This window comes from Balaenoptera physalus, assembly GCF_965194825.1.
Source record: "Balaenoptera physalus genome assembly, chromosome: 3".
NCBI classification, from domain to species: domain Eukaryota; kingdom Metazoa; phylum Chordata; class Mammalia; order Artiodactyla; family Balaenopteridae; genus Balaenoptera; species Balaenoptera physalus.
In genome coordinates this window covers 46,609,827-46,636,408 of record NC_138890.1, presented here as the reverse complement: position 1 = coordinate 46,636,408, position 26,582 = coordinate 46,609,827, and the positions used below count along the sequence as shown (strand labels likewise).

The 26,582-nt window shown below is 38.8% G+C and overlaps 1 protein-coding gene across 7 annotated transcripts in view; it reads left to right on the top strand.

Moving 5' to 3' along the window:
- Nucleotides 1–26,582, top strand: part of MRPL22 (mitochondrial ribosomal protein L22) — a 39,180-nt gene that overhangs the window by 11,379 nt on the left and 1,219 nt on the right. For 2 of the 7 annotated variants that reach the window (XM_082453964.1, XM_082453960.1), the window contains 4 exons: nt 14,415–14,550; nt 18,261–18,326; nt 19,128–19,205; nt 20,950–21,019. In XM_082453964.1, the coding sequence (XP_082310090.1) occupies nt 18,306–18,326; nt 19,128–19,205; nt 20,950–21,019 (169 nt within the window). In that variant the 5' untranslated portion in view covers nt 14,415–14,550; nt 18,261–18,305. Of the gene's footprint in view, nt 1–7,305; nt 7,342–14,414; nt 14,551–18,260; nt 18,327–19,127; nt 19,206–20,949; nt 21,020–26,582 lie in introns of all 7 variants that reach the window. The other 5 variants (XM_082453965.1, XM_082453959.1, XM_082453962.1 and 2 more) reach the window with 5 other exon arrangements.

The following is a 26,582-nucleotide window of genomic DNA, read 5'->3' as shown; positions in this document are numbered from 1 at the left end:
AGTTCTCTGACCAGGAATTGAGCCCCGGCCCCCTGCATTGGGAGCTCAGAGTCTTAACTGAGGGAAGTCCCCTGGAAGTTCTCTTTTGATTGTTCAATTTTCTCAGGGAATAAGCACAATTATCAGCTGAGACTGAGGATGAGGGAGGAGATATGGGAGGTTTAACTAGCAAGGAGGAGGTATGAAGTTTGTCTACAGGGGCTAGGAGAGTAAATGGACTCGAGAAATACAGTAGGAATGCCAGGCAGCCTTAAGGGCCCACTTATTCTTATGAATAAGAATGTAAAATTTAGTCATTTAGTCATTATTGCTTTACAGAGTGAGAAAATCTGACTTACTAACCATTCACATGTGTATGGCGTGATAACTGGAACCTTTTGGAACAGAGAAGTCATGCTCCCTAGTCTGCAAAAACTAGCACTGTCGTTTTGTTTTTGTTTGTTTGTTTTAATGCTGCTTTAGCTAATAGTGACTTCCAATTGGGAGCAGCTTTGCCTCTCACCTCCCCCCAGGAGACATTTGGCAACATCTGGAGGCGCTGCAAGATTGTCACAAGGCAGGGGGTGCTGCTGGCATCTAGTGGGTAGAGGTGAGGGATGCCACTAAGCATCCTTACGACAAAGGCACAGGAGAGCCCTCACAACAAAGAATGACCTGCTTAAAATGTCAGTAATGCCGAGGTCGGAAAAACTCGGAGCTTATCATGGTCCATGGTTGCTGGGATTTCACTTTTTTTGTTTGCTAAATTCTTGTTTCCTTGTTTGATTGTCCTTGACTTTCACAAAGCACTAAAATTATACTGAGTTATGAGAATATACATATCACTTCAGCTTTTTATTTTAGATTTTAATGGAGGCAAGGGGGAGGATGTTCTTTTATTCAGCCTCAAGTGTGGGATTAATGTTATCTGAAGTAAATTTGGAACAAAGAACTTTTTACCTTGATGCATCTAATAACATGAGTTTCTTAAGACTGAGCCTGAGGCCAGTATTATCTTCACTTGGGACTTGAGTATACCTTGTACTAAATTTCAAAGTAAACTTTGAGGAACAAAGAGGAAGTATTCTGTCAAATTGTGACTAGGAAGTTTCAGATACTCTGTCTTATCTGAGTTAACTCTTTTTTTTTTTATTGATTAATTGATTGATGGATTGATTGCTATGTTGGGTCTTCGTTTCTGTGCTAGGGCTTTCTCTAGTTGTGGCAAGCGGGGGCCACTCTTCATCACGGTGCGCGGGCCTCTCACTATCGCGGCCTCTCTTGTTGCGGAGCACAGGCTCCAGACGCGCAGGCTCAGTAATTGCGGCTCACGGGCCTAGCTGCTCTGCGGCATGTGGGATTTTCCCAGACCAGGGCTCGAACCCGTGTCCCCTGCATTAGCAGGCAGATTCTCAACCACTGCGCCACCAGGGAAGCCCCTGAGTTAACTCTTAAACCTAAAATTTGGCTTGTATCTGCTACTCTTCAATGCCTAATGACTATGGGCAGGATTTGAAACATGGTACTTAAACTTAATCCTCAAGTATTGGTAGATAGAAAACACCAGAATAATGAGAGAAGGGAAATTCATATGCTAGTTCCAGCATACCATTCACTTTCTGCTTGAGCTCAGGCAATCTCACCGTACTGTGGGAACCTGTGTGTGTTTCGTGTACAAGCGCTCTGGAGTGGTGGTTCATGCCTACCTTCCTTCACCCAGTTTACAGAGATGCAGTGAAGCTAAAGGGATTTGGGTTTCCTAGTAAATGAAAGGGTATAGTAAATACCAGTAGTGATCTTTGAGTTTCAAAATGATAAAAGTTGATCCTGGTTGCCTTTTGGTTTTTTTTTTTTTTTCCGTTTTTGTTGTTTGTTTTAAGATTTTAACTTATTTTCATTCTTTAGAATGCTAACAGTAAGCTAGAGCTCTAGGCAGAGTTAAAATCTAATATTTGTTGGAAGAAATTTTACAGAAGGAAATGGATTCTAGCAATAACCCATGCTATCATTTGTTAATTCCTTTTCTTTATAAATTTATTTATTTATTGATGGCCGCATTGGGTCTTCGTTGCTGCCCACGGGCTTTCTCTAGTTGCGGGGAGCAGGGGCTACTGTTTGTTGCAGTGCGCGGGCTTCTCATTGCGGTGGCTTCTCTTGTGGAGCGTGGGCTCTAGGTGTGTGGGCTTCAGTAGTTGTGGCACATGGGCTGAGTAGTTGTGGCTCACGGGCTCTAGAGCACATTCTCTAGTAGTTGTGGTGCACGGGCTCCATGGCATGTGGGATCTTCCCAGACCAGGGCTCGAACTCATGTCCCCTGCTTTGGCAGGCGGATTCTTTTTTTAAAAAATTAATTAATTAATTATTTTAACATCTTTATTGGAGTATAATTGCTTTACAATGGTGTGTTAGTTTCTGCTTTATAACAAAGTGAATCAGCTATACATATATCCCCATATCTCCTCCCTCTTGCGTCTCCCTCCCATCCTCCCTATCCCACCCCTCTAGGTGGTCACAAAGCACCGAGCTGATCTCCCTGTGCTATGTGGCTGCTTCCCACTAGCTATCTGTTTTACATTTGGTAGTGTATATATGTCCATGCCACTCTCTCACTTTGTCCCAGCTTACCCTTCCCCATCGTCGTGTCCTCATGTCCATTCTCTGTGTCTGCGTCTTTATTCCTGTCCTGCCCCTAGGTTCTTCAGAACCATTTTTTTTTTTTAAGATTCCATATATATGTGTTAGCATATGGTATTTGTTTTTCTCTTTCTGACTTACTTCACTCTATATGACAGACTCTAGGTCCATCCACCTCACTACAAATAACTCAATTTCGTTTCTTTTTATGGCTGAGTAATATTCCATTGTATATATGTGCCACATCTTCTTTATCCATTCATCTGTCGATGGACACTTAGTTTGCTTCCATGTCCTGGCTATTGTAAATAGAGCTGCAATGAACATTGTGGTACATGACTCTTTTTGAATTATGGTTTTCTCAGGGTATATGCCCAGTAGTGGGATTGATGGCTTGTACGGTAGTTCTATTTTTAGTTTTTTAAGGAACTTCCATACTGTTCTCCATAGTGGCTTTATCAGTTTACATTCCCACCAACAGTGCAAGAGGGTTCCCTTTTCTCCACACCCTCTCCAGCATTTATTGTTTGTAGATTTTTTGATGATGGGGCAGGCGGATTCTTAACCACTGTGTCACCAGGGAAGTCCCCCAACTTCCTTTTCTTGAATTTGTTTTCTTCAGTGACAGGCTTTCTTACATGAAATGGTCTCATAAAAGCCTTAAGTTTTGGGAATTTCTGGGCAGTCCAGTGGTTAGGACTCAGTGATTTCACTGCCGTGGCCTGGGTTCAATCCCTGGTCGGGGAGCTAAGATCCTGCAAGACGAGTGGCATGGCAAAAAAAAAAAAAAAAAAGCCTTAAATTTTGAATTAATTTTATTTTCAATTGTACCTTATGAGCACTTCGTTTCCTGCTTTAACTTAGTGTTATTCCAATAGTTGGCCAGGAGAGGGCGCATAAAACTAATTGATTTAGTACACTTCTGATTTAAAGACCCCGTTTGTAATCATATTTTACTTTAATTTGATTACAGTTGTTTAGTATTTGCTTGATAATTCATTTTATGAAGCATTTGAGCCCTGAAAGTATTGTAGGCATTCAGAAAGCTTTGTCATTATTAATTCATCATGTGTTTAATTTATTAGCCATTGTATTTAATTCACTGAATGTGTATTGAGGATTTGAGGAGTATAAAACACTATGCTAGATATGGAGGATATAGAAGGCATGGGCCTCACCCTCAAGCAGTCTTTCAGACTGTTTCGTATAGTAGTGGTTTCCTTGAAGAGTTAAAGAGAAGCCAAGGCATTCATATTTCTGTAATCCTGCTGTCATCCACGAGATGAAAGAAGAATTAAGGTTTGGAGAGACCCTGGAGATGAAGTACGCCAGTTCCTCTTCTCATAGATAAAGAAATTGACAAACTTAGTGCACCCACGAATTACAACTTCATAGAAACAAATGATCATGATTATAAACATGAGAAGAAGGTTTGAAATTGTATAATACGAAGTTTACGCAATTCAAACAGTTCAAACTGTTTATTTTTTTTTGAGAACAGGAGAGATGAACTGTTCAGACAGCCTAATTTAAAGTTAATACTAGCTACCAGTGTTTATCTTGTGCTAGACTTTGTAGGGTGTTGTATGTTAATTATTTATATACCACCAACAGAATGAAGTAGGTATTCTTCTCATTCTAAAAGTAATACTCTCAAATTTATTGAGCCCTATTATGTGTCAGGTTAAGTATTTTACTTAAAGTATCTCATTTGAGCTCCTTAAGAAGCCTATGTGGGAGGCTTCCCTGGTAGTCCAGTGGTTAAGACTGCGCTTCTACTGCAGGGGGCGTGGGTTCTATCCCTGGTTGGGGAACTAAGATACCGCATGCCTCGCGGTGTGGCCAAAAAAAAAAAGAAGCCTATGAGGTGGGCTTCCCTGGTGGCGCAGTGGTTGAGAATCTGCCTGCTAATGCAGGGGACACGGGTTCAAGCCCTGGTCTGGGAAGATCCCACATGCCGTGGAGCAACTAGGCCCGTGAGCCACAACTACTGAGCCTGCGCATCTGGAGCCTGTGCTCCGCAACAAGAGAGGCCGCGATAGTGAGAGGCCCGTGCACCTCAATGAAGAGTGACCCCCGCTTGCCACAACTAGAGAAAGCCCTCGCACAGAAACGAAGACCCAACACAGCCAAAAATAAATAAGTTAATTAATTAATAAAAATATCCGTTTAAAAAAAAAAAAAAAGAAGCCTATGAGGTAATTCCTATTATTACTCCATTTACTGATGAGAAAACTGAGGTCTAGAAAGTTATGTGACTTCCCCAAGGCCATTCATCTAGTATTAGAGTTAGGATTTAGACCCAGGTCTTGTTGACTCTGTAGTCTCTGCCCTCATCACCTGGCTTATAGTTTTATTAGAAAATTCTGTCCTCTTACATCATATGTTCTGGTTTTGTGCTTTTCAGTTAAAATAGTGCAAGCTAAATGTGGATGACAAAAGTACAGATTTTGTTAGGTATTTTGATGGCACTGATCAGTGAACTTGAGGTAGAGTAGGAGAAGTGAGCCACTAGAAGAATAGATTTTTAAAATTCTTTAGCCTGAATGGTTTGAGGACTAAAAAAAAAGACTTTGCCAAGTATATAATCTAATTGCATATATTGTGTGAGAATCTGCCAATATACAACAACTTTGAATATTTAAGTCTGGGTTAAATATTTACTCAGTATGTATGTGCCAGATATTGTCTTTGGTGCTAAAATACAAAGGATGTCATGCTTGCCCTCCAAATGCTCAAATCGATACACTTACTACAGGAACTCATTCTTCTGCAGCCACCTTACAGTTCAGGAGTAGTACAACTCATTGCTATATGGCTGGCAGGAACAAAGTACTAAGGCAATAGGATTGGTTGTCTTGGAGAAGGGATCAGGTTCACATTGAGGTGACACTTGAGCTGGGACTTAAAACAGGACAAGCGTTTCATTCAGGAGATAATAAGGGAGGAGAAAACAACATGAGCAAAAGTGTAAAGATATGAAAGAATGTGGCTTGTTCAGGGAACAGTGAATGTTTGTGTGGTTAGGCTTTAAGGTGAATAAGCTGAGATGGCCAGGCTGGTGTTAGATTATGAAAGGCCTTCTGTGTCTTGTTAAGGAGTTTAGACTATATTCTGAGCATTAGGGAAAAACCAAAGTTTGTTGTTACTTGGCTATATCCAGATGTAAACAAAAGTAGACAATATGATGAACCCTCATGAACCCATCACCCAACTCCAACAATTATTAACTCATGGCCTATCTTGTTTTCTTGTTTTATCTAGAGCCCCTGCTCTTCCCCATCATATTTTGAAACAAATCCCAGATAGTATATTATTTCATCCATAAATATTTCACCATGTATCTTATTAAAAAATATCAAATGTCCAGTTAATGTTCAAATTTCCAATGGTTAAATAACTTTTGTACTTTTAAGATTATAGTAGTCCACACTTAAAGAAGTCTTTTTAACATTTCTTATTTCTTGTAAGGTCAGTTTAGTGGTGAGGAACCCTTTTAAGCTTTTGCTTGTCTGGAAGACTCTCTTTCTCCTTCAATTCTGAATAACTTTGCCAGGTAGAGTATTCTTGGTTGAAAGTTTTTTTTCTTTCAGCCATTTGAATGTTTTATGCCACTCCCTTCTGGCCTGCAAAATTTGTGCTGAAAAATCTGTGGATAGGCTTATGGGGGTTCCCTTGTATGTAACAAGACTTTTTGTTTGTTTTTTTTTGCTGCTTTTAATGTTCTTTGTCTAACTTTTGACATTTTAATTATAATGTGTCTTGGTGTGGGTCTCTTTGGGTTCATCTTACTTGGAACTTTCTGGGCTTCCTAGATCTGAATGTCTGTTTCCTTCCCCAAGTTAGGGAAGTTTTCGGCCATTATTTCTTTTTCTCTCTTTTTTTTTTTTTTTTAAGAGAAGTTTTTTGTTTTTTTTAAAAATAGGTCTTTATTAGAGTATAATTGCTTCACAATACTGTGTTAGTTTCTGTTGTACACCAAAGTGAATCCGCCATATGCATACATATGTCCCCATACCTCCTCCCTCTTGAGCCTCCCTTCCATCCTCCCTATCCCACCCCTCTAGGTCATCCGCAGAGCACTGACCTGATCTCACTGTGCTTTGCTGCTGCTTCCCACTAGCTAACTATTTTACATTTGGTAGTGTATACATGTCCATGCTACTCTCACTTTGCCCCAGCTTCCCCCCCACCCCATGTCCTCAAGTCCATTCTTAAGAGGAGTTTTAATGGTAGAGTAGAGGGATAGTAATTTATTTATTTACTTATTTATTTATTTTGGCCATGCGGGATCTTAGTTCCCTGACCAGGGATCGAACTCTGGCCCTTGGCAGTGATAACCCGGAGTCCCAACCACTGGACCTCCAAGGAATTCCCCAGCCATTATTTCTTCAAGTAAGATTTCTGCCCTTTTCTTTCTCTTTCTGGAAGCCCTATAATGCAAATGTTAGTCTGTTTGATATTGCCCCATAAGTCTCTTAAGCTATAGTCAAATTTTTTCATTCTTTTTCTTTTTGCTGCTCTGCTTGGGTGAGTTCCACTGCCTTTTCTTCAAGTTGACTGATTCTTTCTTCTGCTTTATCCAGTCTACTGTTGAACACTTCTAGTGTATTTTTCAGTTCAGTTATTATATTCTTAAGCTCTGTGACTTCTGTTTGGTATTTTCTTATACTTTCCATCTCTTTGTTGAAGATTTCGCTGTGTTCATCCACTTGTCTTCCCAGTTCGGTGAGCATCTTTATGACCATTACTTTGAACTCTTTATCAGGTAAATTACTTATCTCTGTTTCATTAAGATATTTTTCTGAGGTTTTATCTTGTTAACTGACTTGGAACATATTCCTCTGTTTCTTTATTTTGCTTGACTCTCTGTGTTGGTTTCTATACAGTAGAAGAAACGACTACTTCTCCCAGTCTTGAAGGAGTGGCCTCATGTAAGAGATAAAAGTTTTTATTCAGCCCTGCCCCAGCTTTTGGTCATCTCTCGAACTTTTGTGCTTGTCCAAGCATCCTGTTATGTTATTAGTAGCTCCCAGTAGTTGAGGATGTGCCAAGAATAGACAGTGTCCCAAAGAGGAGGGTTTCAGCACCTAGATTCAGTTGGACTGGAAGCTAGACCCTCAGGCAGCAGCTTTATAAGTATGCAGATATATTCAGTTCTGGGAGGCCACAAATGTAAGCCCTGCTGGCCCCCAGAGCCACATGATCTGTCCCCCAGGCAGCAGTTGCAGAAATCAGGATACACCGTCCAGATGAGTGTATAAACTTTTTTGGGAGATACTGGTGAGCTGGAGCAAGGCAGAGAAAGAGCACCAAGATGGTGTCTACAGCCTGCATTGTTGAGAGCAGCTCCATAGGCCACCAAACGTGTGCCAGACTTGAGGCCTGCCACTCAGTCGAAAGCTCCAGGACACGCAGAGTGGCCTCCTTCACAGAAAGAATGGGGAGTGTGTCTTGGTCTGCTGTCTGCACAGTCTCCTGAGGATGGTAGCCTGCCAAGAACCATCCCTCCCCAATTGCCACAGTCCCATGAGACCCCAGAACACAAGCCCCTTTGGCCATCAGGGCCAGGTGATGGGCATCCTCTGGATGTCAGCTGCAGAAACTGCACCAGCCGTGTGTGAAGGATTACAGTCAGCCCCTCCATATGCTGTTTAATTAGAAGGCTGCCCCCAGGCCACAGTCGTGATGATTAGCTAATAGGCCTCCTTCACAAAAAGACAGACCTCAGAGGTCTATTGCCTCTTGCTGTGCCCGGGGGGTGGCAGCTGTTTAGGAACTCTTTCTCTGTTGGTTACAGTGCTGGGGGGCCCACAGGCATAAGCCCTACTGGTCACCAGAGTCAGGCGATGTAGATGTGTCCCCTAGCAGCAGTCATAAAAATCACGGTGCCAAACAGGGTTATGAGCTCCTTTCTGGGTGACACCTATTATTACAGTCCCATGTGACCAGGAGCGCAAGCTCCCCTGACCTCCAGAGCCAGGCAATCAAGAGTTATCTCCTGGGGACTTCTTCCCTGGTGGCGCAGTGGTTAAGAATCTGCCTGCCAATGCAGGGGACACGGCAAAGGGAGAGGGCAAAGATGGCGCCCGCTAGTCTCCATCCCCATAGAGTGAGTGTTCCAGCAGGCTCCTAAATGTGTGTGTTAAATTGGATGCCTGATCCACAGGCTGAGGTGGTTTTTTTTTGTTTGTTTGCTTTGGGCCGTGCCACATGGCTTGTGGGATCTTAGTTCCCCGACCAGGGATTGAACCTGGGCCCTCAGCAGTGAGAGTGTGGAGTCCTAACCACTGGACTGCCAGGGAAGTCCCCAGGCTGAGGGTTTTTTTTTTTTTAATATTTATTTATTTATTTGGTTGCACAGGGTCTTAGTTGTGGCAGGAGGGCTCTTTAGTTGCTCCTTGTGGGGTCCTTAGTTGTGGCTCACCAGCTCCTTAGTTGCAGCACGTGGGCTCCTTAGTTGTGGCTGGTGGGCTCCTTAATTGCGGCTCCAGGGCTCCTTAGTTGCAACTTGCCAGGTCCTTAGTTGTGGCACACAGGTTCCTTAGTTGTGGCATGTGAACTCGTAGTTGCGGCACGCATGTGGGATCTAGTTCCCTGACCAGGTATCGAACCCAGGCCCCCTGCATTGGGAGCGTGGAGTCTTACCCACTGTGCCACCAGGGAAGTCCCCCTAGCCTGAGGTTTTACTGTAAGCAGGTGAGCCTCCTTTACTTTACGTATGGGTGCAATCAGCTGCCCCTGAGCTGGGCATTGGGGCAGGTGAGTTTCTGAGCGTGACTCTTTAAGAGGTGTTTCTCTGATTGTCCCCATCTTGTGGGTCTCAGGCCATGAGCTCAATTGGTTTTCAAAGTTAGGTGTTTTGGGGGTTCATCTCAAGTGCGTGTCTTAAAAGTTGCAGTTCCTGATGTGGGGTTTGAACCCTTTGTTTCTCAGGGAGAAGCTCTGGGTTTTGAGTTCCCTCCCAGTTGTGGGTTGCCATACTGGGGGTGGGGTTTATGACAGGATTGTGAGCCAACCTTTCCTACCTGCTTTGATGTCGTTTTCTTCTTGTTTGCCTGATATGTAGTTGTCACCCAGCCAGCCTTTAGTTTTTTTTCAGAGGAAGTTGTTCCACATGTAGCTGTAGACTCAGTGTGTCTGTAGGAGGATGTGAGTTCAGGATTAAACAATATGCTACTGAATAACCAGTGGGTCAAAGAAGAAATAAAAAAAATACCTTGAGGAAAATGAAAATGGAAATGTAACATAGCAGAATTTATGCAGTGCAGCAAAAGCAGTTCTAAGAGGGAAGTTCACAGCAATAAATGTCTACCTCAAGAAATAAGAAAAGTCTGAAGAAACAGCCTAACTCTACACCTCAAGGAACTAGAAGAAGAAATGAAGTCCAAGGTTAGTAGAAGGAAGGAAATAACAAAGGTTAGAGCAGAAATAAATGAACTAGAGACTAAAAAGACAATAGAAAAGATCAATAAAACTAAGAGCTGATTCTTTGAAAAGATTAAAAAAAAAAAAAAAAAAAAAAGAAACCCCAAACCTGACAAACCTTTAGCTAGACTCAACAGGAAAAAAGAGAGAGGACTCTAGTAAATAAAATCAGAAATGAAAGAGGAGTGTGACAGTGATACCGCAGAAATACAGAGGATCTTAAGAGACTGCTATGAATAATTATATGCCAACACATTGGACAACCTAGAAGAAATTGAGAAATTCCTAGAAACATATAACCTACTATGACTGAATCATGATGAAATAGAAAATCTGAGCAGACTGATTACTAGCAAGGAGATTGAATGAATAATCAAAAGCCATCCAACAAACAAAAGTCCAGGACCAGATGGCTTCCCTGGTGAATTCTACCAAACATTAAAAGAAGAATTAAAATCAGTCTTTCTCAAACTCTCCCAAAAGATAGAAGAGGGCAGAATTCTTCCAAACATATTTTATGAGGCCAGCATTTTCCTGATACCAAAACCGGACAAGGGTGCCACACACAAAAAGTTACAGGCAGTATCCCCGATGAGCATGTATGCAAAATCCTCAACAAATTCTTAGCAAACTGAATTCACCAATACATTAAAAGGATCATACATCGTGATCAAGTGGGATGTATTCCAAAAATGTAAGGATGGTTCAACATCTGCAAACCAGTCAGTGCAATTCACCACGTTAACACAATGAAGGATAAAAATCATACGACCGTTTCAATATTGACATGCAGGAAAAGCATTTGACAAAATTCAGCATCCATTTTTGATAAAAACTCTCAACAAAGCAGGTATTGAGTGAACATACCTCAACATAATAAAGGCCATATATGACAAGTCCACAGCTAACATCGTACTCAATGGTGAAAGGCTGAAAACGTTTCCTCTAAGGTCAGGAACAAAGACGACAACGTACACTCTCGCCACTTTTATTCAACATGGTATTGGAAGTTCTAGCTGCAGAAATTAGACAAGAAAAAGAGATAAAAGGTATCCAGATTGGAAAGGAAGAAGTAAAACTATCACTATTTACAGATGACATGATAAGAAAACCCTAAAGACTCCAAAAAACTATTAAAACTAATAAACAAATTCAGTAAAGTTGCGAGATACAAAATCAAACAAAAATTTTTTGTTTCTTCATACTAATAAAGAACTATCAGAAAGATAAATTAATCAAATAACCCATTTACAATTGCATCAAAAAGAATAGAATACCTAGAAATAAATTTAACCAAGGAGATGAAAGACTTGTATATTAAAAACTACAAGACATTAATGAAAGAAATTGAAGAAGATAGAAATAAATGCAAAGATATTTTGTGTTCATGGATTGGAAGAATTAGTATTGTTAAAATGACCATACCACTCAAAGCAATCTATAGATTCAGTGTAATTCCTATCAAAATTTCAATGGCATTTTTCACAGAAATGGAGCAAACAGTGTTTTGTTTTGTTTTTTTAAAATTTTATTTATTTATTTATTTATTGGCTGTGTTGGGTCTTCATTGCAGTGCGCAGGCTTCTCATTACAGTGGCTTCTCTTATTGCGGAGCACAGGCTCTAGGCGCACGGGCTTCAGTATTTGTTGCACACCGGCTCAGTAGTTGTGGCGCACAGGCTTAGTTGCCCTGCAGCATGTGGGATCTTACCAGACCAGGGCTTGAACCCACGTCCCCTGCACTGGCAGGCGGATTCATAACCACTGTGCCACCAGGGAAGCCTGAACAAACAGTCTTAAAAGTTGTGTGGAACCTCCAAAGACCCCAATAGCCAAAGCAATCTTAAAGAAAAACAAAGCTGGAGGCATCATGCTACCTGATTTCAAACTATATTACGAAGGTATAGTAATTAAAACAGTATGATATTGGTATAAAAACAGACACATAGATCAATGGAACAGAATATAGAGCCCAGAAATAATCCCACACATATGTTGTCAATTAACTTATGACAGTAGAGCAAGAATACACGTTGGGGAAAGGGCAGTCTCTTTAACAGATGGTATTTGGAAAATTGGACAGCCTCACGCCAAAGAATGAAATTTGATCCTATCCTACCCCATACTCCAAAATTAACTCAAAATAGGTTAAAGACTTGAATGTAAGACCTGAAACCATAAAACTCCTAGAAGAAAGCAGGCAGTAAGCTCCTTGACATAGGTCTTGGCAGTGATTTTTTGAATCTGACACCAAAAGCAAAAGCAAAAGTAAACAAGTAGAACCTAATTAAACTAAAAGTCTTCTGCATAGCACAGGAAACCATCAACAAAGTGAAAAGGCAGCCTACTGAATGGGAGAAAATAATTGTAAGTCATATATCTGATAAAGGGCTAATGTCCAAAATATACAACAAACTCATACAACTGAATAGCAAAAAAACCGCAAACAATCAAATTAAAAAATGAGAAGATCTGAATAGCTATTTTGCCAAGAAGACATGCCATTGACCAATAGGTACATGAAAAGATACTCCATATCATTAATCATCAGAGAAAAGCAAATCCAGACCACAATGAGATACCACCTCACACCTGTTAGAATGGCTATTATCAAAAAATAGGAAATAAGAAGTGTTGGCAGGGACGTGCAGAAAAGGGACTGTTGTGCAGTGTTGGTGGGAATGTAAATTGGTGCAGCCACTGTGGAAAACAGTACGGAGGTTCCTCAAAAAACTAAAAATGAACTACCATGTGATCTAGCAATTCCACTTCTGAAGAGAACAAAAACACTAATTTGGAAAGATATCTACACACTCACGTCCATTGCTACATTACAATAGCCAAGGTATGGAAACAACCTAAGTTTCCATCAGTGGATGAGTAGTTAAAGAAATTGTGATATATGTAAATATATAAACACACACACACACACTCACACAAACACAGAGGAATATTAATCAGCCGTAAAAGAGAATGAAATCTTGCCATTTGTGACAATAAGGATGGACCTAGAGGGTATTAAGTGAAACAAGTCAGGCAGAGAAAGACTAATACCATTTGATATTTCTTATATGTGGAATCTAAAAAATCAAAACAAAACAAAAACCAAACCGGGCTCATCGGTACAGAGAACAGATTGGTGGTTGCAAGAGGCAGCGGGTTGGGGGTGAGAGAAATGGGTGAATTGGGTTTTTTTGTTTGTTTGTTTTGTTTTTTTAGTTTAAATACATTGAATAAAATTTTTTTAAAAAGTCCACCCATTAACTGACTTTTTTCTTAATTCTCGTAATCTGTAGGTCCTTTATTCAGCTCTTTTTTTTTTCTCCTTGTAATTTATTTGTTGAAGAAAATGGGCTGTTCGTCTTGTAGAGTTTTGTACAGCTTGGATTTTGCTGAGTGCATCCGCTTCATGTTTAACAGGTTTCCCCGTCTCTGTATTTTCTGTATTGAATCTAGAGGCTTGATTAATTCAAGTTTGTTTTTGCAGAAGGACTACTTCATGGATGGTGGGTGGTGTCTTTTTACATTAGGAGGCGAATGAAGCCACCTTTATGCATTAATTTCTTAGGGATTAGAAAGTGATGTTATTTGTCTTGATTATTCAACAAAGTTGAGGAATTCCACAGATCATGTCAGAGATCCTCTGTGTCTTTAAATCTATTTTAGGACTGAGGTGACTTACAGTAGAGAATCAATAGTCATTGGCCACCATAGAAAGGAATGAAATTCTGCCATTTGCAACATCGTGGATGGACTTGGGTTGGTATTCTGCTTAGTGAAATAAGTCAGACGGAGAAAGACAAATACTGTATGATATCACTTATATGTAGAATCTAAAGTATAAAATAAACTAGTGAATATAACAAAAAAGAAACAGAAATATAGAAAACAAGCTGATGGTTACCAGTGAGAAGAGGGAAGGGGTGAGGGGCAAAACAGGGGTAGGAGGTTAAGAGGTACAAACTACTATGTATAAAATACATAAGCTCCAAGGATATACTGTACAACACAGGGAACATAGCCAAACTTTTATAATAACTGTGAATGGAATGTAACCTTTAAAAATTGTGACTCGCTATGCTGTACACCTGAAACTTACATAATGTTGTACACCAGCTATACCTCAATTAAAATCTTGGGTTAATATCTGTTTATTATTTGACTTACATGAGTTACTGACTTTTCACTCTTCTGAGCCTTCAGTAAACTACTAGCTGTTTGTGGTATTTTATGTAATCCCGATTCTTTGTTAACAAATATGTCTAGAATGTTTCCACTTGTGATCCTTAAATAGTTTCCATCAAAATGGAGCTGATGTGATTCAGAAGATAGATAAGCTTTGGAAAAGATTCTAAATGTCTGTTGCTTTACAGGCTTTTTTCATCTCACAGCGTTTTACCCCAATCACATATTCACACAAGTGCTTCTCTTGAAATATCTCGAAAATGGGAGAAGAAGAATAAAATTGTTTATCCTCCACAACTGCCTGGAGAACCTCGGAGGCCAGCTGTAAGTTTGTGGGTAGAACTAATCTCTTGATTTTGGTAAAGCGCTCTTGCTCTTGTGTGGCTAGCAGCGATTTATTATTCCATGTTAAGAAAAGAAAAAAATTATACAGGAATTTGCTTGATCCTTTAATTGGTACAGAAAATGTTCCAGATCTGTCTTTTTTGTAGTTAAAATGATTGTCTTTGGTTTACTGATTTGCCTTGACTTAACCTCCTGGATAGGAACCTTAACTCTAAAACTGAGCTAATAGCTTGAGACGTTTCGACTGATTTTTGACTCCAAGAGGCTTGATAATGGAGCACGAGGGGTTGGCAAGAATGGCTTAAGCCATTGGCCAATATTTAAATCATATGTATGATTTTGCAATGTTTTATACTTGAGTATAGACACACTTGGTCGTGAGGTTTTTCTTCCTTTTTTTTTTTTTTTGTAATTTACAAACCTTTGAACCTAAGGTTTGAGTTTAATCATTGGATTCCTTCCAGAGATACCTTGTTCCTTCCAGACTTTAACTTACCTTTAGTTGCTCAGAATCCTTTTGCCCTCTCCAAATTGCTAGAGATTGCTGTAGTCTGAAATAAAAGACAAATTTCTAGCTTAATATGAATTTTCTGTGGGATACATACACATCTGTTAAAAAGTTTAAGTAAGTAATAATAGCATAAACAAGGTGGGAACATTTGAATCCTTAAGAAAATGAACTGTGATAAGTACTTTAGAAATAGAATTACTGTGTTAATTATAGATCATTCAGTTTAGCAAACATCTTTTAAGGTCCTTTGGGATTTAAGGCTACTGGATAATCAATATAATCTAAGTAATGTCATTTGCTTAGTTTTTATATGAACTTGACAGCATGCATTTTATTAAAATTCAGTTGCTATCTAGTTATTAGTCTGAATTAGTACAGTTTTATGGGTTATTTTTTTCTCATTTAGGGGAGTTAATTTATTGATTTAAAGACCTCCTACCTGATTGGGAACTAAGAAGAAAAAGAGATCTTAATAGCTTAAACAAATGAGTTTTTAACTTTCATATTTTATTATGCCATCAGAGCTTAAAAGTTTGATTTGTCATAGAATCTGTGCTATTAAGCATTGACTCCATTTTGTAATCAACCAAAATTTACAAAAATTTACACATTTGTACAAATATCATAAATAAAATATTTTCTAGGGGCTTCCCTGGTGGCACAGTGGTTAAGAATCCGCCTGCCAATGCAGGGGAGATGGGTTCAAGCCCTGGTCTGGGAAGATCTCCCATGCCGTGGAGGAACTAATCCCATGCGCCACAACTACTGAGCCCGCGTGCCTAGAGCCTGTGCTCTGCAACAGGAGAAGCCACCGCAATGAGAAGCCCGCGCACCGCAACGAAGAGTAGCCCCCTCTCGCCGCAACTAGGGAAAGCCCACGCACAGCAACAAAGACCCAATGCAACCAAAAGTAAAGTAAAAATTTTAAAAAATATATATTGTCTATAATTAATGAGCTTTCTTTACTTCTTACTTGAGCTCTGTGGACTTGGCTTTAACTGGAAATAAAGAAATCATAATAGTATTTGTCAGGTCCAGAATCTAAAGCAAAATTTTGTATTTTGTAAGTACCAGTCTTTTTGGATGTTAAACACACTTCAGGATACATCCTAAATAGCAAAATTCAAATAGTTAATAGTAGATCATCTACCTGACTCTAGCAAATGAAGAACAGTGTCAGTTAAATCATTCGTTATATATTGTAATTTACTGAAACTATTTTGATTAACTTTTGCATCATATATACTCCTTCTGTAAGAGCCTGTGTGAAGACATTTGGTTAGATTTTATATAGGCACTTTGGAGAAACCTAATTCAATTCTCTATTTTGCACAAATTTTGTTTGAGGGAGTAATCCTTTTTTGGGACAAATTAAGACTTTTGGAAAATGCCTTAACATTTTCTGATTTTAAATAGTATTTGGTAAATTGATTTTGGTGTAACAGTTATACCTGTTATGAGTAAATTATTAATGCTGTTTATAAACACCTTGCTTATTAACAGGGAATAATTTGCTCACCTAGCCACATAGTTGATACACTGTGCCATTATTTGCAGTGTCCCTTAGGCTTTCCAATCTGCTACCTGCAAACATTTTAAAAATTAGTTTTATCTCTTGTTTAGAAGAAGACCAGATAATATTTACTATTCTATCTCATTCTGATCTTCAGCATTTGGAATATGTAGTTAAATAATAGTAGATGGGGCAATGAGTAAATCCTAAGGCATTTGTAAACTTCTTGCAGGAGTCAGAATGTTAGAAAGTTTTGAGGTTTCTCTGCTTTTATTTGCCTTGAAAAATGTTTTCTAATTTTTTTTTAAGTGGCATTATGGTATAATAGTAGGAAGAATGTGGGTTTTAGAGTCATGAGGGGAACTTTAAAGATACACCTGCCAGACATTGTATTAAGCCCTTCACATACTTCCCTGGGTGGCACTAGCTTACAAACTTTGCGATCTTGGACAAGTCACTTGATTTCTCTGATTTTCATTTTGAAAAGTTTTTTAAAATGTTTTTTCTCCCAACTCATAGAGTTAGATCATATGAAATAATGGGCTTGAAAAGTGCTTTGTGAACTATAAATTGTTTAATGGATGATTGATTAAAAAATTCAGTAGGCTATACCTACCACTATAAATAAAAGATAATAAAAGCTAACATTTACTAAGATCTTACCATGTGCTAGACACTGTAAAGTACTTACTTTATATAGGTTACTTTATTTAATCCTTATTATAGTCTTATGTGTTAGGTACTATTATCTTCGTTTTAAAGAAGAAGAAACTTAAGCAGAGAGAAGTTAAGTAGCTTGGGTTCTGTAGCTGGTAAATGGTAGAGCTGGGATTCAAACCCAGGTAGACTGATTCTAGAACCTGTGCTCTTGACTGAACACTTACAATATTGGTTTTCTTATGAAAATAGTTACTTTATCCATTTTGCCATTGTTCTCCTCACTAACAAGAAACCTTTTTGTACCTTTTCTTTTGTTCTTTTAGCCAGCTAAATGTTTTCAAAATACTTTAGTTTAAGTCTTTTACTATTCCTCTGTATAGAAGCGTTGCAAATTTTGTCACAAACTAGCCATTTTACAGTTTGTTTTTCCCTTAGTAATCTTTATAACATAGTGAGAATTTGGAAAAATATAACTTTGTATAGGGAAAAAGGGTCCCCAAATTCTTTCTTTTAAAAAAAAATTATTTATTTATTTATTTATTTATTTATTTTTGGCTACCCTTGGCTCTTCGTTGCTGCGCGTGGGCTTTCTCTAGTTGCAGTGAGCGGGGGCTACTCTTCCATGTGGTGCGCAGGCTTCTCTTGTTGTGGAGCACGGGCTCTAGGCGCGTGGACTTCTCACTGCAGTGGCTTCTCTTGTTGCAGAGCACGGGCTCTAGGCGCATGGGCTTCAGTAGTTGTGGCACACGGGCTCAGTAGTTGTGGCTCACGGGCTTAGTTGCTCCACGGCATGTGGGATCTTCCTGGACCGGGGCTCGAACCCATGTCTCCTGCATTGGCAGGCGGATTCTTAACCACTGCGCCACAGGGAAGTCTTCCAAATTCTTAATAATATTTTTATTTCTTATGGCAGCCTTTTCATTAAGCACAGAAAGTAAAAACTTTATTAACAGTGTTTTACTGTCATTTTGATAAACTTGCTTAATTTTTTTTCCTGTTTGTAAGGAAATCTACCATTGTCGAAGACAAATAAAGTACAGCAAAGACAAGATGTGGTATTTGGCAAAATTGGTAAGCAAAAATGACTATTACCGTATAATACATAGGGAAAGAAGCTACAAATTTTACCCCAGGATTTGAAAAAAGCAAAAAAACTTGCCCTGTTTTTTCCAAAAAGTGAGGAATATAATTACATTTTTAGACATTTCCTAGGTAATCCAAAAATGATAGTTCAGAGATTGGTGATTTTGCTTAATTTTTACCTGACAAACTAAATCATGTTGGATACATAGATACTTTAGAAGAAGGGTGTCAAGAACCTGGCTATAGTTAGAGAATCCAGGAAGCAAACTTACATATCTGTAAAAGTTGATTCAACCTATTTCAAAACTGTTGCCTTTTTAAGTTTTTTACCTCGAAAATGAAATTTATATATGAGAGAAGACAAAAGCAGCAAATACACATGTAATACATTTCTTCTGTAGGAGAAGGAGATGCCTTTAGTGCCTACTGTGATCCTTGCCAACCTGTGATCTTTCTCTGTCATGTCTGCTCTCTTTTTTTATTATTGAAACCATTATAATCCAGATTTAGTGGTTAAAAATTTTAAGTTTGATTTTGACCTACAGAGGGTGGTGGCATTCTTTCTCAAACTTGTTTTCGTCTCTTTTGCCTGCGTTTAGTTAGCTATTTTTATTCTTAATGAAAAATGTTTTTCCCCACTTTTATTGAGATGTAATTAACATGTAACTAGTTAGCTAATTTTAGAAGTTATTTGGATTATGTAAGACTTTTACTGTTCACTGAAAAGGGAATGCTGACTTTGTAAACTAATTTGTTTATTTTCTCTTGTCTGTTACCCTTTAATTCTAGATACGAGGAATGTCCATTGACCAGGCTCTGGCTCAGTTGGAATTCAGTGACAAAAAAGGGGCCCAGATAATTAAAGAGGTAAACGAAGATTGGTGGGGAGGGAGCGAATAGTTGGCTTGCAGGTGTTAGTAAGCTTTGCCTAAATCTTTAATTCGCTAGTGTAAATGCATAGTTTATATAATACAGATTTAGGGGAGGGGACTCAGTTTTATTAGTGTCCTTATACCTTAGGAATGTTCCGTGCTTTAAGTATTTTTTTTTCCTGAGATGCTTTTACTTGCACCAGATAGTGATTTATATTTTATGGTCTGTCTGTGAAGTGAAGTGATACATCTTATTTTTAATGATTGGGGGATTGATAAATTTTTTAAAAGATTTTTTTTTGTCAGTTCCACAACTGAGAGCTTGGGATTTTATAACTAGTTGAGTGGAAAGAGCACTGGACTGGGACTCAGGGGACTGGGAGTCTTACCTTTTCTCTGACAGTTTCTGTTGTGACTTTGGGCAAGACACTTGTCTGGTTCCATTTTTCTCATTTGTAAACTAGGTGGGGTTGGATTGGATGATCTCTAAAGACACTTCTAGCTCTAAATGTAGCTGATTCACTAGGTGCACGTGACTGTAGGTATTTGTGCTGACTCATTCTAGGCACATGAGTGTTTTTGTTTCAAAAAGCTGAGTTGAGGACATCTGGGGATATTAGCATTATTTCCTATAGTTCAGTTAATTTTCATATAAAGTCAGATCTTCTAGTAGTTGAATATTTGAGGTTGTTGGATTCAGACTTCTAAGAGGCTCTATTGTAATGCTTGTATTTATTTCCATTCAGAATGCGGTTACTAAGTATCTGTTTTGTACCTAGCTTTGTACTACATTCTTCGTCTTTAAAGGAGGGAAAGATCTGATTTCTGTTATTTCTGACAATTGTCCTATTTTTAAAAATGTGTTCTGGAGGAAGTTAATTCAAAATATCCTTGGAGTATAAATTTAGTAATTCTTTTTTTTTTAAAAATAAATTTATTTATTTATTTATTTATCTTTGGCTGCATTGGGTCTTCGTTGCTGCACTCGGGCTTTCTCTAGTTGCGGCGAGCGGGGGCTACTCTTCGTTGCGGTGCACGGGCTTCTCATTGCGGTGGCTTCTCTTGTTGTGGATCATGGGCTCTGGGCACGTGGGCTTCAGGAGTTGTGGCACACGGGCTCAGTAGTTGTGGCTCGTGGGCTCTAGAGCACAGGCTCAGTAGTTGTGGCCCACGGGCTTCGTTGCTCCGCAGCATGTGGGGTCTTCCCAGACCAGGGCTCGAACCCATGTCCCCTGCATTGGCAGGCAGATTCCCAACCACTGCGCCACCAGGGAAGTCCCAAATTTAATAATTCTTAAAGGAAATTTTCAAGTATGATTTTCTCCAGTTGTCTGATGTTGTTAATGGTTATTTTGGATCTAAAGTTTAAGAATTTTCAATAAGATTTAGCCCTTGAGCTTCTTGAACTTTTTGACAAGTCTATGACTCAAAGCCATAATGCCCATTACCAAGGGTACTGTTGCAAGTGTTGTTATCTCCTCCTTTACAGCTTACACATTCCATTTAAAACTTAGCAGGATGGACTGTGTTCTTTGCATTTGCAGTTCTTGTCTGAGGAAGGAAAGCTCACTGTATCCCTTTTCCTTAGTATTGTTATAATTTGATATTCTCTTTTTAAAATTGACTGCAATAGGAAGGTATGTGATTAGCAGTCATAGAGATAACAATAAGAAATGAGAAATTTAATTCTGTTTTAGTTCAGGTCAGCCAAATGAATGCCTTTCTTTTCCTTATTTAAGGTTCTCTTAGAAGCACAAGATATGGCAGTGAGAGACCACAATGTGGAATTCAGATCCAATTTATATATAGGTAAGATCTTTAATATTCTTAGCTTTGGAAAATGGCTTCCAACAGTGATGCCAAGTTCTTCATCTAATAACAGTCTTTGATATCTAAATACTTTGGACTGTGTTTGCCAGTGAAAATTGCTGGTAATCGCTTATTCTTCAGCCTTCAGCATGCTAATGTTAGTCAGTTGTAAATGGTCCTAACTTTACTGCTTTATTGTTACCTGTTCCGTAATGAGACTGAGATCATGAAACCTATTGCTGATAATTATTAAATAATGGATATCGAGATGATACATAGAGTGGTCCTTTAATCATAATGAAACTATGGAAGAATGTAACTGATTTTTAAAAAAATTAATTCTTTGTCAACCCAGAGGAGATATGTAAAGGATCACAGGTGGACTTAAAAAAATCTTTATTTGTAATGTGCCAAGCCAGGTGCCTAATCCATAAAGGTATCCTATAAGTTAGTCTTCCAATTACCAGAATGGAAAATCTGTTGAATTATAAAAGCCAAGGGGCCTTCGAAGGCTCAGATGACCCAGATGTGTTGGTGCCCCTTTGTTATTACATCCTGAAGCATTATCTCGGTTTTGTATGCTTGTTCCACATCAAATTAAGTTAATGTATGTGAAAATGTTTTGGGAAGCCTGGTACACTGTACAAATGTAAGGGATATTTTGGTAGCATACCTTCTTACTGCTCTAGAAAGAGATCAATGGTTATTACAAAGCTCTCCCCTCGCTCCCCTAACACCACAGTAAAGTAGAGCAGCGGCTGGAGTTACTGCAGCAATTACTGCTAACCTTAGCAGTTTTGTAATCAAACAGAGATGCTGATGTCAAAGCAAAATTTTCTCAATCTGCCAAACCTGCATATAAGAAGGACTGTTTTACCTAAAGATATTTTAAACTCAGGATATGGGAACTGCTACTCTCCAAATGGAGGGTAAAAGGCTGAATCATTCTGGGGGAAGTTAGCCATGCCTTATAGTTTTTTAACAATCAGAATTTTAAAAAAACATCTAAATTGTACTTTGTCATATAACCTCTGCTCTACTGGAGATATTTATTCTGATTTAGTTAATATCTTAACTCAACTCACCTGGAATTGATGCCGGCAACCACACCTACTTTTGAAATTCAAATGAGTTATGATTTTCAACTGAAATATCTTATTAATTTTTTAATTAATTAATTAATTAATTAATTTTTGTTTGTGTTGGATCTTCGTTTCTGTGCGAGGGCTTTCTCTAATTGCGGCGAGCGGGGGTCACTCTTCATCGCGGTGCGCGGGCCTCTCACTATTGCGGCCTCTCTTGTTGCGGAGCACAGGCTCCAGACACGCAGGCTCAGTAGTTGTGGCTCACGGGCCCAGTTGCCCCGCGGCATGTGGCATCTTCCCAGACCAGGGCTCGAACCCGTGTCCCCTGCATTGGCAGGCGGATTCTCAACCACTGCACCACCAGAGAAGCCCATGAAATATCTTATTTTAAAGCTGAATCTTGTATAACTAATTATATTCTTATACAGAGGGGAATCAAATGGCAACTCAGAAGATGCAGTCCACAGTAATTAATCATAAGCATTTTCTTCTGGGAGCAGCATGAATAAATAATGCTAGAAGGACCCAGAATCATTGGAAGAGATGAAATGAAGAGCAAGACCGTTTGCTTAAAACCTCTTGGTGACCTTTCCTGCCCCATGACTGAATATCAAATCAAATTTATTTAATTTTGTTCAATTTTAGAGGAATATTGGCTTCTTAGCTGATAGGCAACATTTCATAATGGAAATTAGATGCAAGTGAAATGGAATTTGTGTTAAGTCTGTTTCAGCAGTTGTAGTACTATAGAGAGAGAGGGTGAGGAGCTTAATCCTGTCTTCCCAAATGAAGGAGCAAAGTCCAATGTTGCCTTTAAGCAAAAATCAACTTAACCAGTCACATGTGAATGGTCCTTTAATGCACTGGTCTCTTGAGGCACATTTCTGCTGAAAAACCTCTGCCCCTCCTACACCTTCCTTTCATCTAGTTCTGGGTCAAAATCTCTTTTCTTAAGTAGGGCTAATAAGTTTGGATTTGTCTTTTGATTTTAAAAACTCACTTGCTAAGTATTTTGTTGCCTAATACCATTATGAAGGGAAGAGAGATGAGTACCCCCAGGAAGATGAAGTATCTGACCAGGAAGATGAAGTATCTGACCATGACACATCAGGCATTTTATCTCTGTATTTGCTAAACTTCCCTGATAAGAATCGTCTGAGGTTCTTATTAAAGATACAGATTCCCAGGCCTCACCACAGACTTACTGAATCTGAAACCCCAGGGGAGAGGCCTGGGTAAGTTCTATTCATTCTTACCTATAAAATGTGGGAAATGGAATTATCTTCTTACATTCTTTGAAAAGGCCTAGACATTTTATTCCATAGACTTCTTTTAGAGCTTTGAAAGACTAGTTACTTGTTGGCTACTGTTTCGGCTCAGCAATAGCTCTTTCAGTCCCCTGAAATAAGTAAGTACAGGCATTTTAAGGGACTTGCTTTTTTGGTAGCATATGTTCTCATTATGTGGTAATTCCCTCAAATGCTTGTCATCAGTCTAAAGCTAATACCCGGTGTTGCATGACCACAGGCTTTGAAAGTTCATTTCCTTTTCAAACTTAAAATGATGACTAATGACACTGTGAACAGGCCTTAACAAGTGGACATGGACTAATAAAATGTCACTGCTTCATGATTCATGGCATCTAAAGTAGTTCACTTCAGGGAAAGTGAACGACTGACTTTGTAAATCAGTTTTCTGGGCTAAGAATGATGAAGGAGGAAGGGGGAGAGTTTCTAAAGTTAAAATGTCAAGATTCGTATTTACCTAAATACAAGTAATAGGAAATATTGACAATATTTTAAATACATGGTACCTGCTGGGCATTATCTTTATAAGAGCATTATCTTGGGCATTATCTTTAGAAGGTCGTTTCCACTTTTGAGATGTTTTTATGTTTTTTCTTTCATTCAGAAAGTATTTGAGTGCCTTCAGTGGGTATACCACGCACACAGTTAGGTGACGGTATATCTTTTCTAGCAATTTAAAACATTTAGCACAAGTAGTTTTGTTCTTTGACAGTAATAGTCCTTTGGAAGAATACATAAATTGTTCTCCCTAGTTGGAACAAACCCATGTACACTATTAGTATTGTATGTACTTGGAAAACTTTGAAATTTATTTTAGAATTTGAGCAAATTTACCAGAGACATCTGTATTGAAAAAATGATATTAATTAGCTGAAGATGTATTTCAAAATCATTTCTGTTCCTTATGGGGCATGAACTTTGGGGACAATACAAGAGGAGTGTAAGTTTTGTTGAGGAAGTAACTTTTACAGGTGAAACATGAACGCTTACACAAGGTAGCATATGGTTTGGGACCAAAAAGAGTAACAGGTAAATGGTATTGTTGGAATAGAGAAGAGAAGGTCAGTATAGGTTAAAATAGTCATGGATTTTCTAGAAAATTTTGGTTTTTAAAGATACGCTTTTGGGGATCTGAAGGAGTGTCCAAGAGGAAAAATTTTCAAAGTGAGGTAACCACTTAAGCAAAGGCACGTAGGTTGGGATGAGCAGTAAGTGTGTGGTACAGTGAGTAGAACAGTGCAGAGGAAGTAGAGGCTTGACCTAGAGGAGATGAAATTGAAAAGGTGAACATGGCCTAGATTCCAGAGGGCTGAACATGACAAGCTGTGGCATTTGGTTAAAACAGTATTGAAGAGGAACCACAGGAAGTTTTTGGGTAAGAGATTTATGTTATTAAGGCAGTGTTTTAAGACTATTAACTCTAAGCATTGGTTTTGAAATTGTGCTCTGAGGCCTCCAAGGGTGGGGCCTGGGACAAGCAGAAAGGCTTCTTGATATCTTGGTCACTGCTGTATCCTTAGAGCCCAGGATGGAGCTTCACACCCAGCAGGAACTTGGAATTTCTATATGTTGGGTGAATGAATGGCAGCAGTTTTGGATCTGTCCTCACCCATGTTTCATTCTTAACAGATTCACATGAAAGTAGGCGTCTACATATTGTTTCATTTAATTGAAATGGTTCCGTACTAAAGCAGTTTGAAACGACTCCACGCTTCCAATTCAGGGGCCACGGCTTCAATCCCTGGTCAGGGAACTAAGATCCCGCATGCCGTGCGGTGCGGCCAAAAAAAAAAAAAAAAAAAAAAAAAAACTAATTTGGAATTTATACTCTAAGCCCTGATTTCATTCAGATCTCCGAGTGGCTGTGTTGGGTATTCCCATTCCAGAGTGTTAAAGAATCCTGGTGTTTCAGAAGAATTAATGTTTTTGTTTTGACATAAAAAAGGGATGGCATTATATGCATAAAGGTAAGCAGATATTTTATGGCTTAAGGAGGAAATCATAACTGGCATTTAGCCGGTATTGAGTGTCTTCTCTTACGTATTTTGGGAGAGATGGAAGGAAAATGGTAGTTAACGTAGACCCTGATAGGGTTGAGCATTGTGTTTTGATAGATTATGTAGTCCTGCACAGTTAGCTAATTTTGATACTTCCTTCACTGGAGTAGTATTCCTTATTCTCAGGGTATTTGGAAATTGGTGCTCAAATTGGGTAGAGTAGCAGTTTTGGATAAAATTAGCTATCATGTTTGTAAAATCTTTTTAGAAGTTTCTACACTCTTCCCAGTGTCACTGTTTTTGTTTGTAGGATTCCTCCTGACAAGTGGATTCAGGACACCTGGTAGTACTTTATTATAAAGTGATTTGTGTAATGCTGCTTTCTCTTTGGAAAAATTAAGATTTTTTTTTTATTGAGGTATAATTGACGTATAACATTATATTACTTTCAGGTGTACAACTGAATGATTCAATATTGCAAAGTGATTACAAGTCTAGTTAACATCTGTCACCATACATAGTTACAGAATTTTTTTTCTTGTGATGAGAACTTTTAAGATCTATTCTCTTAACAACTTTTAAATATGCAATATGGTATTATTGACTATAGTCACCATGCTGTACATTACGTCCCCATGGCTTATTTATTTTATCACTGGAAGTTTGTACCTTATGACTCCCTTCACCCATTTCACCCACCTGACCCCCACCCCTATCTTTGGAAGTTCTTAAATTCATTTCTTTAGTGCCAGTAGATGAAGTTGATAAAAGGGTGGTAGTTCTCTCCTTATCTCACTGAGACCCTAGGCAGTTTTCTTAATCACTTTCAGCCTTAGCTTTCTCTTTGGCAAAGCTAGCGTGCTTCTGCTGAAACCATTTCATGAGAGGTTTGTAGTTAGAGGGTTGTGGAGCACATACCTTGATATGGTCCCTGTAATATAAAGTTCTGTCACAGTAAAAGAATGGTGAGGATTGAAGTGAATTAATTTGCTACATATGCTATAGATTTTACCTTTTTAAAAGGCTGATTAAATTAACTAAAAACGTAAGACTAAGTAAATTCAGAAGGTAGTAGAAGGTAATTACTACCCTGATTTACTGTGGGTGAACAGGTGAACAGATTTCTTCTTGTACTGTTTAAAAGGTTTCTTCAAATTTTGCAGGGTCAAACTTT